Source organism: Lynx canadensis, chromosome E3 (assembly GCF_007474595.2).
Source record: "Lynx canadensis isolate LIC74 chromosome E3, mLynCan4.pri.v2, whole genome shotgun sequence".
Taxonomy (NCBI): domain Eukaryota; kingdom Metazoa; phylum Chordata; class Mammalia; order Carnivora; family Felidae; genus Lynx; species Lynx canadensis.
The window spans coordinates 37,925,768-37,941,211 of record NC_044318.1 but is presented as its reverse complement, the minus strand read 5'-3'; the positions used below and the strand labels follow the sequence as shown (position 1 = coordinate 37,941,211).

The window sequence follows — 15,444 nt, the reverse complement described above, 5'->3', positions numbered from 1 at the left end:
GTGCTTTTTCCTTTGGCCTCCAGGAAGCCTGAAGCTAAACTGAGTGCTTAGCTGGATACCTGAGTCATCCCGGGTGCTCCCAACATCCCTCTGTCTTCCCCTCCTTCGTGATTTTGGATTTGTGTTTTTATTTTCACTTTATATCCAATTTTATGTGTATTTTCACTTAACGATGTTTAAATCTTCTTTAAAAGCAGCAGACCTCCAGGGGCACCTGGGCGGTTCAGTCGGTTAAGCGTCTGACTCTTGGTTTGGGCTCCGGTCATGATCTCACTTTGTGAGTTTGAGCCCCACCTCAGGCTCTGTGTGGAGCCTGCTTCAGATTCTCTCTCTCTCTTTCTCTGGCTTGTCCCTGTTCATGCTCTCTCTCTCAAAATAAATAGATAAACTTAAAAAAAATAAAAGCAGACCGCACACGTGTGCGCACGTGCACACTCACACACACACACACACATGCCCGCACACAGAGGGACCAAGTGGTGCCAGACCAAAGTCCTAAACCATAGAGAGCCATGCAAAGTCATTGAGCGACGCCATGTGAGCGCATCTAGGAGCTGGTGGATGGACCTGGCTGTGGTGGTGTGAGGTTCAGAGGCGGAAGGAGAGAGCAGGGAGGTTGCTTTTTCTGAACTGATGGCTGAGTTCCCTGGAAGGAAGGGGGCCAAGGGCGGCCGGGAACCCCGGGTCTGGGCCGGAGGGCTGCAAGCCCGCACTGAGGCGTCAGTCTGGGGGGATGATCGGCCAGCCTGGCCGGAGCGTGCTGGGTTTGAGATGATGCTTTGGGGTTGAGGTGGCGATTTCCCACAGGCGGCGTGTCTTTTCTCGAGTAGAGAACGTTCTAGTGGCCACTGCTTTCTTGAGTGGGGCACCTCACGTCCACGGCTGGTCGGAGGCTAGCTTTTGGAGGGCATTCTCTGGGGCCCAGGGCCTCTCCCGAGCCCCTTCCCGGCATCGTTAGGAGAGGCGGAAAGGGTCCTTCTTCCTCCGCAGAGAGGATCTCGAGGCCGTGTGGCTCAGCTCTTTCTTCTGTGGCCACAGAGTCTTTTCAGGCAGGGCCGGGCAGCTGTCTTGCGCACTGCTCCCCACGAGCTCATTTGCTTCCGTGTGGAAGCCGCTCCCGACTGTCACTACACAGTATATCGAACATCTTCATCCCCGCTTGCGATGACGCACTTAAAAGCCAATGGCTTTGTGCCGTTTTGCTTGCCCAAGTTGCTGAGACTTTGTTCTCTGTGCTTCAAATCGTTTGAATGCCGTCTTCGAAACGTAGCTCATACAGGTATTTTCTAACAGCCTCAGAGTCGTTAGGAAGTATTTTATGGCTCAGCTCATTTTTCTTTGGGCTTTTGCATACGGAACCTCGCGTTAAGGGCGTTTGCTCCCATTTTAAAATCCATGCAGGATTTTACTGTCCCAGTGTCCCAGATATTTACTGATCTTTGTTATCCTGCTGTGTCATAGGCCCAGAGAGGGGCTGAGGTGGAGGGCTTGGGGGTTCTCTCTCTCTGTACTCCACAAGATGTGGAGGTGGGCAGGGAGCCCACAGAGGCTCCCACAGCCTCTGCTCACCTCGTGGGGGGCCCTTCCCAAGCCTGTCCCACACCGATGCAAATTGATGCACAGGTCTGCCCCTTGTGACCACTCAGTGCAGAATACCAGTGGCCCTAGGATGTGTCTTCCCTAAAGCTGGGGGCCCCTTTTATGCGGAGAGGGCCCCCCAGTTCCACCCTGTCACCTGCCAGCCAGGGTTTGAGCTGTCCGTCGTGGGGGGTGCACTGCCACCGTCACGGTATGGCTCCTGCCCGCAGCTCGGTTCCCCCGACGCTTCTGGGTTTGTCCAATCCCTGCTCCCAGCCTTCCTGGCTTCCTTCCACCTCTCCGAAGCAAATGGCTTCTCCAGTTCAGGCCCTCGCCGGGAGTGTGTGTCCCCTTTTGGACCCGAGCCTCAGGCACATTTGGGGTCTTACCCACAGTTCAGAGGCCCCAGTCCCTCAGACGTGAACCATGTAAGGTCCCAAAGCCTTTCCCGTCATTGCCTTGGCCATGTTCCCTAGTGAGGGAGGGAGATTCATTTACTTCCCAAATGCTCGGTGCTTTTGTTCTTAACTTCGAAGGCCAAACTCGGTGCATTTTTTCCCATCCAGCCCCACACGCTTGCTTGTTTCTCGGGGGACGTCTGGCACGGAACCCTCCCCAGGTGGGGAACCACACCGTACTTCACCTGTCTGCTCCTTGGGGTTTCGTCCTGGCTGGGCAGCAGCCGCCTGCTTCCCGCCCTGTCCCGGTCTAGTGAAGTTCCCTGACTCAGGTCTGTGTCTTTCGGCCCCGGCCAAGCCTGGCGGATTATGGCCGGCCCTGCCGAGGCCTCAGCCTTATCTCCCGGGGTCGCCACAGCAGGCCCGAGCCACAGCGTTCTTTGACACCTGTGCTAGATGTGTGCCACCCCGGTGGAGTCCCGTCCATCCCGAGGACCTGGTCGTGTCCTTTCCAGAGTGTCCGTGCTGAAGATTCTCCACCAACTGACACAAACGGGCCGCTGCGGCGTCCCCACTGATTCGAGTCTCGCCGTTCTGGTGATCAGTTCTAACCAGAGCCCCGCACAAGGATCTTCCTGACCTCTGCAGGACTAGTTAGCATTCCTGCCTCTCTCCCGGTGTCCACAGGACCTTTGAATAGGCCGAGAGAAACCGCTGCTTGACGCCGGGCATGCTTGCCTCCTGAGTGGGAGAGGGGCCTGGGGCGCCAGCTCACTGGGCCCGGGCTAGGCTCTGAAACCGCGCTTCTCTCACGGGACGGCGGGAGCTTCAATGTAGGGGAGCAAACGGTAGCCGTCCCGCCACACTCAATCCCGCAGCTCAGTGAGCTGGACGCCGACACGTAGGGCGGACTGCTCTCCGAGAAGCTTGAAAATAATTGCACAAAGCACTCAAAAAATCTTGAAAACCGTTTTAAAAGACTGTAGAATGGATCTATGCCTATTTTGTTTCATTTTCTTCTCTTACTCTTTTCCAGATTTTCGTTAATGAATTCGTACTTTCTATGATGTATTTTTATATATAAATAATTTATATACACAATTTATATGTAATTATATATATAATTCATATATGCGTATATAATTATAATTTATATATACATATATAATTTATGTATAACTTATATTGTACATATATTTAATATAATTAATGTATCCTGTCTGTCCGTCTTCTGTCCCTCCTTTCTCTGTGTGTCTCTCCCTTCTCTCTCCTCTCTCTGTCTACCTTCTCTCTTCGTCTCTCGTTCTCTACCCTCCTTTCTCCCCGTCTCTCCTTTCTCTCTCCTTCCCCTCGTCCCTACTTTTCTCTGCTGTCTTTTTTTCCAACCTTTTTGTATTACTTCCTGGGCATAAGGTTCCCTGGGTGGTCTCAGGATTTGTATGGCTCAGTAATTTTGGAGCCCTTGTTATGGTAATCTATTCAAAACCTAAAGGGCTTCTGCGGGCCTTGGGCAGGGCCAGTGCAGGTGCGGGCTGAGCCCAAGGTCCCTCCGTCCTTCCGACTCCCGGAGCTGACGCTAGCCTCCTACCCTGCGGACATTCAGTGATGACTGTTTACAGCTGTGGGGGACCTGGCCCCTTGTTGTCACTAACCCCCAAAGCCAGCAGGCCCCCCAGACACTGAGAGATGCCAGTGAGCCACATCTGGGACGGCCCGTCCTCCAGGGCTCCAGCGTCGGGAACGATCACGGTGGCCTGAAACTCTGTTCTGCAAAGGCTCTGAGTCCGCCATCCGGGCCTCCCCGTGTGAACTCACACACACGGCTGTCTTCTCCTGCACGCCACACAGGGCCTTCCCACGCGAGTCCTGCGCTGTGTGCCACAGCTTGCCCTCTCCTTCCTGGTTCTCACCAACTCTCTGACAGGACTTTTCTTCTCTTGCGATTTATTTTAGAGGAGTTTTAGGTTTCCAGAAGTATTGTGAAGACAGAGAATTTCCAAAAGCCCCATACGCTGTTTCCCCTATTATGACATCTTGCATCTGTGTGGTACCTGCCTCACAATTCATGAACGAATGTTGACGTATTATCATTACCTAAAGTCCGTGCTTTATTCAGGATTCCTTCAGTTTTTCACGAATGTCTTTCTTCTGTCCCTGGACCCCGTCCAGGCCACCACACCACATTTAGCCGCTGTGTCTCCTTAGCCTCCTCTTAGCAGGACAGTTTCTCAGACTTGTGACGACCTTCACAGCCTTGAGGACTGATGCTCAGGTGTTTTGTAGGACATCACCAGGTTGGGGTTTGTGGATATTTTTCTGATGACTAGACCAGCATTTTGGGGTTCCGGAAGGAAGAGCACGAAGCAAAGTGCCATTCCTTTCCCTTCACGTAGTGGGGAGGGGCATCAACGCACCTTATCGCTGTGGGTGCTGGAGAGGCTAAAGCTTTAAGCACCGGGAAGTGCAGCGTCATCCAAGCGCCCGCCCTTACCAAGAAGCCCAGAGAACTTCCACTTAGTGTCTAAACAGCCCTGTGTGGGGAAGGAGAGCCACATGACTGAACCCTCGAAGGCTTTGGGCCAGGAGCATAGCTCTGCTCCTGGGTCATCTCTGTGACCAAGCCCTTGACTTGCGAGCTTTAACACTCATTATGACCAGTAGAGAGACATCGAAAGAACAAAGTTGCCTCCGTCTGGGAGTTGCCCCCACGGTGGAAGGACCAGATCGTGATCCGTGGGTCAGTGCCTCCTTTCCTTGCATGAGCAAGAGGATGATCATAAATGCCATGAGGTTACTGTGAAGGTTCAGCGTGTGACCCGGTTACCCAGAGTGCCCAGGACGTGGCAGGTGCTTTCGCTGAACAAATATCTATTGGGTTCCTGCTTCACGTGGGGCACTCTTGTAGTGCCCGGGATCTACCAGTGAGCAAAACGGATTCTGGTGCAGTTCATCCTGTGGGCGGCTCCTTGAAAGGGTAGCCATTCTTATTCCAACCTGAAGCTTATATTTTAGGAGACACAATCAATACTCAGACTGTTGCAGCCAAAAGAGCACTGGAATTCGAATTAGGAAAAGAATAAAATTTGCATCTTAATTCTTCCACTTAACTTGCTCTGTGACCTAGGGGAAGTTGTTTTAATGCAAGAACGCGCATTCTCATAATATGAAACACTCCAAGGCAAAGCATCAGTGAAATCGCACATTTCATCTACCAAATGTCTGACTTAATACGGTCACAGTGCTCAGTGCTGGCAATGTTGTGACAAAACAGTCACTTTCTAGGAACTTCTTATTATGAAAAGTGCTACGTATACACAAAGGTCCAGGATATTCGTTCCTGTGTTCACCGTCAGTACCATTTGCATATTACCGTATTTGTTTCATCAAGTCCCCACCTTGTTTGTTTGTTCTGCTAGAGGATTTTTAAGAAAATCCCAGACGTTACGTCATTTCAACCTTAAGTGATTCACTACATAGCTCAAGTAAAGGACATCACACCCAACAAGATTAGTGGTAATCCTTAATATCATCTTATACTCAGTCCATATTTAAATGTCTCTAGTTGCTTTTTTAAAATGTCTTTCTTCAAATTCCGGTTCGTTAACCTAAAGTGTAATATTAGTTTCAGGTGTAGAATTTAGTGATTCATCACTTACACGTAATACCTGGTGTTCATCACCAGTGCCTTCCACAATCCCCATCACCCATCTAGCCCATCACCCACTCACTCTCCTCCCTCCATCAACCCTTGGTTTTTTCTCTATAGTTAAGAGTCTGTTTCTTGGTTTTTCTCTCCCCCGCTCTAGGTTTCTTTATTTTGTTTCTTAAATTCCACAATGTGAGTGCAGTCATATGGTATTTGTCTCTGACTGACTTGTTTCACTTAGCATTATGCTCTCTAACTCCATCCATGCCATTGCAAATGGCAGGATTTCCTTCTTTTTCATTGCCAAGTAGTATTCCATTGTACATATAAACCACATCTTCTTTATCTGTTCATCATTGATGGACCTTGGGCTCTTACATAATCTGGCTATTATAGATAGTGCTGTAACATCGGGTGCATACATCTCTTTGAATCAGTGTTTTTGTATCCTTTGATAATACCTAGTATGCCATTGCTGGACCATAGGATAGTTCTATTCTTAACTTTTTGAGGAACCTCCATACTGTTGTCCAGAGTGGCTGCACCAGTTTGCTTTCCACTGACAGAGTAACAGTGTTCCTCTTTGTCCGCATCCTCGCCACGTCTGTTGTTGCCTGAGTTGTTAATTTTAGCCATTCTGACATGTGTCAGTTGGTATCTCATTGTCGTTTTGATTTGTATTTCCGTGATGATGAGCGATCTTGAGCATCTTTTCATGTGTCTGTTTAGCCATCTGGATGTCTTCTTTGGAAAAATGTCTATTCATGTCTTCCACCCATTTTCAAACTGGGGTTTTTTTGTGTTGAGTTTTGTAAGTTCTTTATAGATTTTGGATGCTAACCCTTTATCAGATATGTCTTTTGCAAATATCTTCTCCCATTCCTCGGTTGCCTTTTAGTTTTGCTGATTGTTTCCTTTGCAGTGCAGAAGTTTTTTATTTGATGAGGTCCCAGTAGTTCATTTTTGCTTTTGTTTCCCTTGCCTCCGGAGACGTGTTGAGTAAGTTGCTGCGGCCGAGGTCAAAGAGGTTGTTGCCTCTGTTCTCCTTTAGAATTTTAGTGGTTAAATAGTGGTTAAATGTCTCACATTTAGGTCCTTACTCCATTTTGAGTTTATTTTTGTGTATGGTGTGAGAAAGTGGTCCACTTTCATTCTTCTGCATGTTGTGTCCAGTTTTCCCAGCACCGTTTGTTGAAGAGACTGTCTTTTTTCCTCTGGATGTCCTTTCCTGCTTGTCAAAGATCAGTTGACCATAGAGTTGTGGGTTCATTTCTGGGTTTTCTATTCCGTTCCTATTGATCTTTGTGTCTCTTTTCTGCCGGGACCGTTACTGTCTTGATCACTACAGGTTAGTAATATACCTTGAGTTCCAGAAATGTGATGCCTCAGCTTTGCTCTTCTTTTTCAAGATTGCTTCGGCTGTTCGGGGTCTTCTGTGGTTCCATACAAATTTTAGGATGTTTGTTCTAGCTCTGTGAAAAGTGCTGGTGGAATTGCATTAAATGTATAGATTGCTTTGGGTAGTACAGACATTTTAACAGCATTTGTTCTTCTAATCCATGAGCATGGGATGTATTTTCATTTCCTTTTGTCATCTTCAAATGCTTTCTTTTTTTTTAATGACTTTTCACAGTTGATTCTTTTGAATCCAAATCCAGATCCAAATGAGGTCCGTCCATTGCTTCATCAACAAGAGCCTCACCCCCCTTTCCTCTGCCCTCGCCTGGTACAGAGGCCAGGGCGTCTGTCCTGTAGAATGTCCCAAGTCCGGGGCTTGGCTGATTGCTTCCATGTGGTGTCATTTAATGCGTTCCTGCATCTCCTTTATGCCCAGAGACTGGAGTGAATTTGCATTCGGCTTTGGCTTTGCGCGTTCTCTGAGAGAAGAGAGAGAGAGAGAGGAGAGAGAGAGAGGAGAGAGAGAGAGTGTGTGTGTGTGTGTGTGTGTGTGTGTGTGTGTGTGTGTGTGTCAGGGGTTGCCTGGGCATCTGCTGGGTACTTCCCACTCACTCCCAAGGAGATGCTGGAAGCCCAGCTCCTCTGCCTTTAGTGGTGTTTGATCCGTCCCCACCGTCTGGGAAGTGACAGCCTGTAAGGTTTGGGAGGAGTTGTTTCTGTGTTCCCTGAGTCTTGGTTTCCTCAACTGTCAGAGAGGAGATGATGCCTTCTCACCAAGAAGATCCACGTGCCTACAGATGCAACCCGCTTCCAGACCGCCAGCGGCCATATAGACCTCGGGCATTAATAATAATGGTTCTTGTGGCAATGAATTTTTCTTTGAAAACAGTATTTCCCTTCCTAAGATACCTTTGATTCAGAACATGATAATGCTCTTTTTTTATTGGAGAAGGCTCCCAGTACATTTGTGAAGGTCGAAAGCCACCAGCTTTTTCACCAGTAGACAGGGCGAAGGAGCGGTGACCTCCTCGGGGGTTCTGGGCACTTGAAGGTAACAGGAAGATCAGTGACGCTCTTTGTGGAGCAGAGGTCTGTTTCATAGCCCGACTGGGGAAGACTGAAATTCCTTAGGCTTCTAGATCAGAGGGCGGAGGCATCCCTGAAGGGAGGAAAAAGCTATTGTAACTTTTATGGGATGGTTTCCTTTATCAAAGACTCCTCTACATTCCAGCCCCTCCGACAGCATCTTGTAGTCTTTTTTTCTGAGGACTGGAGGAGAACCTTTTAACGGGATTTTGCTTATGGATTGTCAGGAGCAGACCTGCTATTTAAATTTAACAGTCTCGCAAGCTTGCAGCTCAGAGGCTTGTGAAGAGCAAATCCTTCCCAACTACTTTTTTGGTACAATCAGAGTGCCTGTGAGAGGATCAGGTTCATTGTATTAGTGCTCGGTTTAATCTCTCTTCCTGCCAGACCTTTAATCTTCTAGTAGGAAGAAGGAAAAGAATAAATAAAGAGCTCTGTATGCAGCCCGCAACTGAGCGGGACCCCAGGGTACCAGGGCAGACTAATAGGCCCTGTTGCCTGTCATCAGCAGATCCACCGGATGGGGTTTACCACTTGAGGAGTTGTTTATACTCCGAGTGAAGGAGCAGATCCCACCGGGGCAGAATCTGGGAGGGAAGGCACCTGGGCGGGCAAGGCAGGGGGTGCCCCTGCCCCGCACCCCCATGCCGACACTCACCGTCTCAGTCCGCGGGCTCCCCCACCGTCCTTCTACTCTGCCCCCTTCTGAACTGCACCATACGGTTTACCTGACCGAGCAGGTGAGCCGTCCGCTTACTGACAGGCTCTACGGAAAAAGAAGGAGGAGAGAAAGGACGTTTTATCGAGCACCGCGTCAGTCAGGTGCCGCTCTAATTCGAGTAGGCGGCACTCTCGAATTAGAGCAGTCCGGGAGGAAGTTTCCAAAGGGAAGGTCTGCCCAGGTGTGGAGCCTTGTGACTCAGGACACAGAGGCAAGGGTTGCTGCAGGGTCCAGACAGAGAGGTGGCCTAGAGCTGCCCCCATGAGAAGAACAGGGGGATCGCCCCATGAGTAAGAAAGAGCCCAGCCCTGCCAGGCAGGTCGTCGGGGGCACAGGACAGGGAGGGGAAGGTGGGAAGGGTGAAGGGGACGGTGGGAGGGGGACCGGATGTCCAGCACTGGGATCCACCGCAGGCCAGGCCTTTGTGCTGGAGGCATCAGTGCGCGTCTCTTCTTCACCATGACTGTCTTGGGAGTTGTGTTATTCCCCCATTTTTTTTTTTTTTTTTTTTTTTACCATTTAAACAAATGTTTAATTGCGGTAATATATGCATAACATAAAATCTGCTGTCTTAACCAGTTTTAAATGCACAATTCAGTGGTGTTAAAGTACACTCAATTGTACCGCCAATCTCCAGAATTCTTTTCATCTGGAAAAACTGGAACCCTGTACCCCATTAAAACGGGACTCCCCAGTCTCCCCCCTCCATCCACCCCTGGCAGCTGCCGTTCGACCTTGTGTCTGCGAATCTGACTCCTCCAGGGACCTCATATAGGTGGAATCCTACACTGTGTGTCTGTCGTGACTGCCTTATTTTCAAGGCTTACTGTGTTGGAGTATGTGTTTGAATTGCTTTTCTTTCTTCCTTTCCTTTCTTTCCTTTCTTTCTTTTCTTTCTTTCTTTTCTTTCTTTCTTTCTTTCTTTATCAAGGCTAAATAGTATTTCAGTGCACGGAGAGACCACGTTTGGTCCATCCATCCATCCATCCATCCATCCATCCATCCATCCACGGACGCTATGGCTGCTCCCACCTTTTGGTTGTTGTGAATACTGCTGTTAAGATGGCTTATAACAAATAGCTCTTTGAGCCCCTCCTTTCAGCTCTTTGGGGTTTATATTTTGAAGTGGAACAGCTGCACCAAATGGCAGTTCTGTTTTTAGTCTTTAGAGGAGCCTCCATACTGTCTTCCCCAGCAGGTGCACGATTGCGCATCCCACCATCAGCACACGGGTCCCAGCCTCTCTCCGTCCTCACCCACCCAGGCCATTCTCTGCTTTCTGTAGAGTGGCCGTCCCCTGGGTGGGAGGTGGGTCTCACTGTGGTTTGACCTCGCCCCCCCCCCACCCTTTTTACAGAAGAAACTCAAACAGAAATAGACACCTGTACGTGAAAGAGTGGTGGCCAGCCGTGGACACCTGTGTGTGTTGTCTTCAGAATGAAAACTATCTCCACTGGACTGTGACTTGGCAGGGACGGGCCCTGCTCCCCAACCAAGTCCAGTTACGTGGATGCGACAGAAGCCTCTTCCACGGGCCGTGTGGACAAATGGCTGTTTTCTGTACAGGAGCCTGCTTAGCGAACCGGATCACCACGAGCCATTTGGTGCTTCTAGAAGGGTCTCAGACTCCCAAAGCACAAAGGCAAGTTGGTGTGAGGTCTTCTGGAGTTAACTGGGGATGCACACGTGGCAGTTTTAAGGAAACATAAAGAGGGGGGACCTTCATCAAGCATAGATTACCTATATCACCGAGAATCAAAGGCCAAGAACACTGAAATGCCCAGCTGGTGGTGAGGACCGCGTTCCCAGAAAGCCATTTTTGGAAGCAGCTTTATTTGAAATAATTAAAAAAGATTCAGCCTTTGTAGCCCAACTGGCTTCGTGCTGCAGAGCAGCGTAACTTTTTTGGTGGGGGATCAGCTAACTCCAGCTTAGCAGTAGACAGCTCCCTGTGAGCGTCCACGCGGGCTGCCCTCGAGAGCCTCATTTCGTTGTGAAGCGGTTTGTAGCTACTTCGTGGTGACTCCCAAGGACCCAGCGTGTATTTCCGATGCGCTCCCGGCACAGACTTGTGAGTCCTGAGCGTCTCGTCCTTGGGTTCTTCTGCTGTGTGTGGAGCATGCCCACAGCCCGCAGCGTCGGCAACGTGAGCCTCGCCTGACGCCATCGCGGAAATCATGCCTCGCCTCTCTGACCATCTCCGGTGTGGGTGAGAGGGAGGGACTTTGGCACCTCTTCCAAGGAACAAGGCAGACAATTTGATTTCCGCAAGAAGCCCCCTCTCCGACCTCCCCATTTCACTTCACTGATAACTTGAAAATGCAGTTCTGGCGTCCTGACGATTCCAAATGAGAAGCGACAGTGGGTGTTCAAATACGCTGCCAGGTCTTGTTTATTCCGGGGCGTCATTCTGTGAAACGATGGGGCCAAAAAGCGTGTTTAATTCTGCTAAAAAAAAAAAAAAAAAAAAAAAAAATCCTACAAAGGTGTAGGAGCCCAGCAGAATCCCCTGAAGCCGTCCAGGCGAGGGCCCATTTGGCTGACGGAGTCGCTCTTGCGCACCTGCCCGCGGGCTGGGTGCAAAGATATCCTAAACTCGCTGCGAATTTCATTACGCCTCCCTCCAGCCAAAGCCGCTCAGGGGTGCGGTGCTGTAATGGGCCGCCACGCAGATGGGTTGCAAAATGCACAGCCCATCTGTCTTTATCATGCTCATTTCCTCTTTTATTAAAATGTTAATGAATATAGTTTTTATTTATCATTTGGTGACATGTGCGGCATCCTTTTCTGGGAGACAAATCTGCAATCTGCCTAACCGTGTGAGCTGACAGAGAGCGCAGGAGCGAGGAATATTTTGGTTGCGTTTAAACTGCCACATGCAGTTTGAGCAAAAAAATTCCTTCACTTGTTGACAGCAGCATGGGGGACGACGGGAGGTACGCTGGGCTTGGAGGGGGCCCCCGAGTTTCACGCCAGGCCCACAGGCTACCGGCTGTTAGCCATGTGGCCACGAGCCTTGGTTTCCACTTCTGTCACACGGGGCTGTCTGCTCTCTCTGCCCAGGAAAGCAGATGAGAGAACTTTATGGGGACGCGTTTCGCCTTCACTTGTTATCATTCAGACGTGTGCTCGTATGGTTCTGATTTCATTTTGCTCATTCTTTCAGACTCTCCGTGGAAAGTGCATCTGTCAAACGTCGGCCCCGAGATGACAGGCGTCACCGTGCGCGGCCTGACTCCAGCTCGCACCTATCAGTTCAGGGTGTGTGCCGTGAATCAAGTGGGCAAGGGTCAGTACAGCGCAGAGACGAGCAGGTGTGTGAGCGCGCGGCCCTCCGTGGTGACGAGGGGCAGCTCGGGCCTGGAAACAAGACGGAACGTCCAGTTAGGAGGAGGAAATAGATCCAAGTAACCACCCTGCCCCCTTAGCGACGTTGGCCACAACGTGGGCAGGAATTACTGTAACCAAGAGAGAAACACAGTCCCTCGTGTGTTGGCCTAGCGGGGTTCTCCCTAATCGCTCTGAGGGAAGTTTCTTAGACTTCCCTGGTGCCCTGGCGGGGCCGACACAGATCGTCCCGGATCGCACAGGCCTCTGCATACATGCAGTGCACAGCCGACGGTGTTTCTGCGCCCTCTGTCTACCCCGGCCACCAGCACGAAGGGAGCTGGTGCCGCTGTTGGGACAGGTAAACACCGGGCCGGGCTCGTCGCATCCCCGAGTGGCCCTGCCACTCCCCGGCCCTGGGGCGGCTGCTGTGGAAGCCCATTCAGATGTGACCTGCGAAAATGGCTTCCTCCCATCCACACATTCCTGCGTGCCCTCCCCAACCCGCTGAGCGTTCGCGGGGCCCGAATCATGGCATGATTGAGCGCTCAATGACTTTTTTCAAAATGTGGGCGTGTGATGTGAGAAATGTCAAAAGAGCCAAATGAAAAGCAATGTGGAAGGAGTCTCGGGCTGTGGGCCTGCAGACTGGCCCGCTCGGGCTTGCGATCCCTTCCCGGGCGGAGGTGCCGCTCCTTCAGACAGAGTCAGGTCACCTCCTGCGCCTGCCCTGGTGCTCGCGTAGCCGGTTTTCCGTTACGTTGCCTTCGCTGTACCCGCTTCCTGCCTGTCCTGCTAGCAGGATCAGCCGTGTGCTTTGCTCGGTTCATCCCTCGATTTTCTAAAGTAGTTGGGCTCCAGATTCAGTGAGACAGAGAATGCAGATGGGGACCCTTTGTTTCGGATGCCGATCTGTCTCTCCCTGCCCATATTTTATGCCTAGGTTGGTGTTGCCCGAAGAGCCGCCCAGCGCTCCCCCGAAGAATATCGTGGCCAGCGGGCGTACCAATCAGTCCATCATGGTCCAGTGGCAGCCGCCCCCAGAGACGGAGCACAACGGGGTGCTGCGCGGGTACATCCTCAGGCGAGTAGCCTGTGCTTGGCCGGCTCGAGGCTGTCGTCACGACGTCAGGGCTCTGTTTCGCTGGGGGCGGCCTTGCAGAGAGCGTCTGCATATCCGGCCTAGCATGTGCACACCAGAACCCTGCACCGATGGTGACATTTGGTGGAAGATTGAAGGGGGGGACGTGATGAGTCGGGGTCAGGGTGTGCTTTCCATCGTGAATCCAGGGGCACACATTATTTACTGTAATAATTTTTAACTAACAGTAGTGCAACCGATTTAATCATTAGCCAGTCGTTCCCATGCTGGCTAGCACGTTGTTCAGTATTGCCAGGCCCTCTAGTGTTTCAAAGAAATGTTTTAAAAACCTACCTTTTTACATGCGATCTCACAGCTTTTAAATGTCAGAAATGAAGTCGGCCCGTTTTGGACCACAGTGCAGGCCGAGCTCACTCTTCTGCAGGCCATATGTGGCCCCACGTTGTGGCCACTTTGTTTTCTCTGCCTTGTGAGGGTGGTCAGGCTTCTAAGGATGTCAAGAGGGCTCTCCCAGATCTTGGCTAGGTTTGAGACGAGGAGTCCCTTTTGCCAAAACTACTGCTAATTTTGAAATTGCACCAGATGTGATCATTGCAGTGGTTTGTTGACACGGTAGCAAGCAGGAAAAAGAAAAGCAGCCTCAAAGGATAATTATGAAATCGCTTCCAACAGACCGTGCAGCCACGGACGCGTTTGTTCACCGACATGCACTGCGTGTCCCTCCCCAGCCTCCCCAGCGGGTGTCCGCCACTCCCTTCCTCCCAATGCCAGGCCTCTGGCGCCCATTCTGAGCGTGTGACCAGAAAATATGGGTGAACAAAGGTCTCAGGGGGCTAAATGTAATTTCTTAGACAAATGTAAGAAGTTATGAAGGTATAGCTTTTTTAGCTCCATTATCTTTGCATGTGGAGGACCATTCCTTCCAATATATATTTATGTAATCATCCATTCATTTATCACACCTTTATCCACGTGCACGTATAATTAGCCAATCACCAACACTTCCTGCTATTCTCAAGTCTTCCTCAAGCATGTGAATTGTCCTCTAAACATAAGCTAGGCCATTATCCACCTGAAGGGGTTTAAGCGTGACCCCTAGCGGCCCACAGGGGCTGGAGGGCTGGAATCGGCACTCGGGGTCTCTCTGGTCACTCTGCCTCCAAGTGTCCTCCCCCTTCCAACAAGAGACCTGGCACAGGGGCACCTGTGGGCTCTGGGCGGTTCCCAGATCCCTCTAGAAAACTAGCTGGCCACCCACCCCCCACCCAGGTCTCCTGCCCGCTCCTGGGCCCTCACTTCAGCTGTCACTCTTGTCCCATGCTCATCAGCTAATGAAAATCATTGCCTTGCCCTCCACCCAGCCCTTCACATGCTTGTCATTTCGGCCGCCTCTTTCTTTTCTTGAGCACACAGAAAAGGTTCCTCAGGCTCCAGCTGCCAAGTAAGGACTTTAAAAGTCAGCCTGCAGAACCAGGCTCGGGGCGTGGGGCTTAATAATGAAACCCCTCTGATGTTACAAGTCCCCATCGGGGACTGCACATTTCTCCATTTTGTGGGATTACCGCTGTTAAAAGGATTTTCTGTGATATGTTGGGAGAGTCGAGTGCTGGGAAGGAGGGCATCTGTGTTTGTAGGGGTTTAAATCAAGGAAGTCCTAAAATGAGGGTGCACTATCCAAGGCCTGTGAATATCAAAGTTTTCAGAAATTAAAGACCCATGCCAAAACAAATTTGCTTGGAAACATTTCCGAATAATCCTCCGGTCTGCAAATCAGCTCTTTTTGCAAGTGTGCATCCTCCAGGGCACAAGACTCTGTGTCAGAGCCTTAGCACAGCCCATGGAAGAACAAAATGGAAATAAATCACCGTCGCGGCTCTGGCCGTGAGAAGTAGTTAGGATGTGTGCACAGTAATAAAATATTTATAATAATGGGCAGGGTGCTTCTTTGAGAGGAGCATAGGGGTTATGTCCTTTAAAAACATTCTTCTGTTTATTTCCATATAAAAAAATGATCTTGTTCTGTGCGAGACAGTCTCCCAGGCAACGTATCCCACCAGTGAGAGGGCGATGCCCTGTGCTTCTGTTATTAATTGTGACCTTCCCAGACATCCTGTGAATGTTACAAAAGCACCCGAGCTGCGGGTCGGAATGGGCCAGCCTGCCTGCTGCAGAGAGGAGAGGAGGGCGG

At 50.5% G+C, this 15,444-nt stretch overlaps 1 protein-coding gene across 1 annotated transcript in view; it reads left to right on the top strand.

Annotated features, from left to right (window-relative positions):
* Positions 1-14,985, top strand: part of LOC115503971 (protein sidekick-1-like) — a 351,671-nt gene extending 336,686 nt beyond the window's left edge. The window contains exons 14-15 of the mRNA XM_030300558.1: positions 11,994-12,141; positions 13,098-14,985. Coding sequence (XP_030156418.1) covers positions 11,994-12,141; positions 13,098-13,476 — 527 coding nt within the window. The 3' untranslated portion in view covers positions 13,477-14,985. The remainder of the gene's footprint in view (positions 1-11,993; positions 12,142-13,097) is intronic.
* The last annotated feature ends 459 nt before the right edge of the window (positions 14,986-15,444 follow it).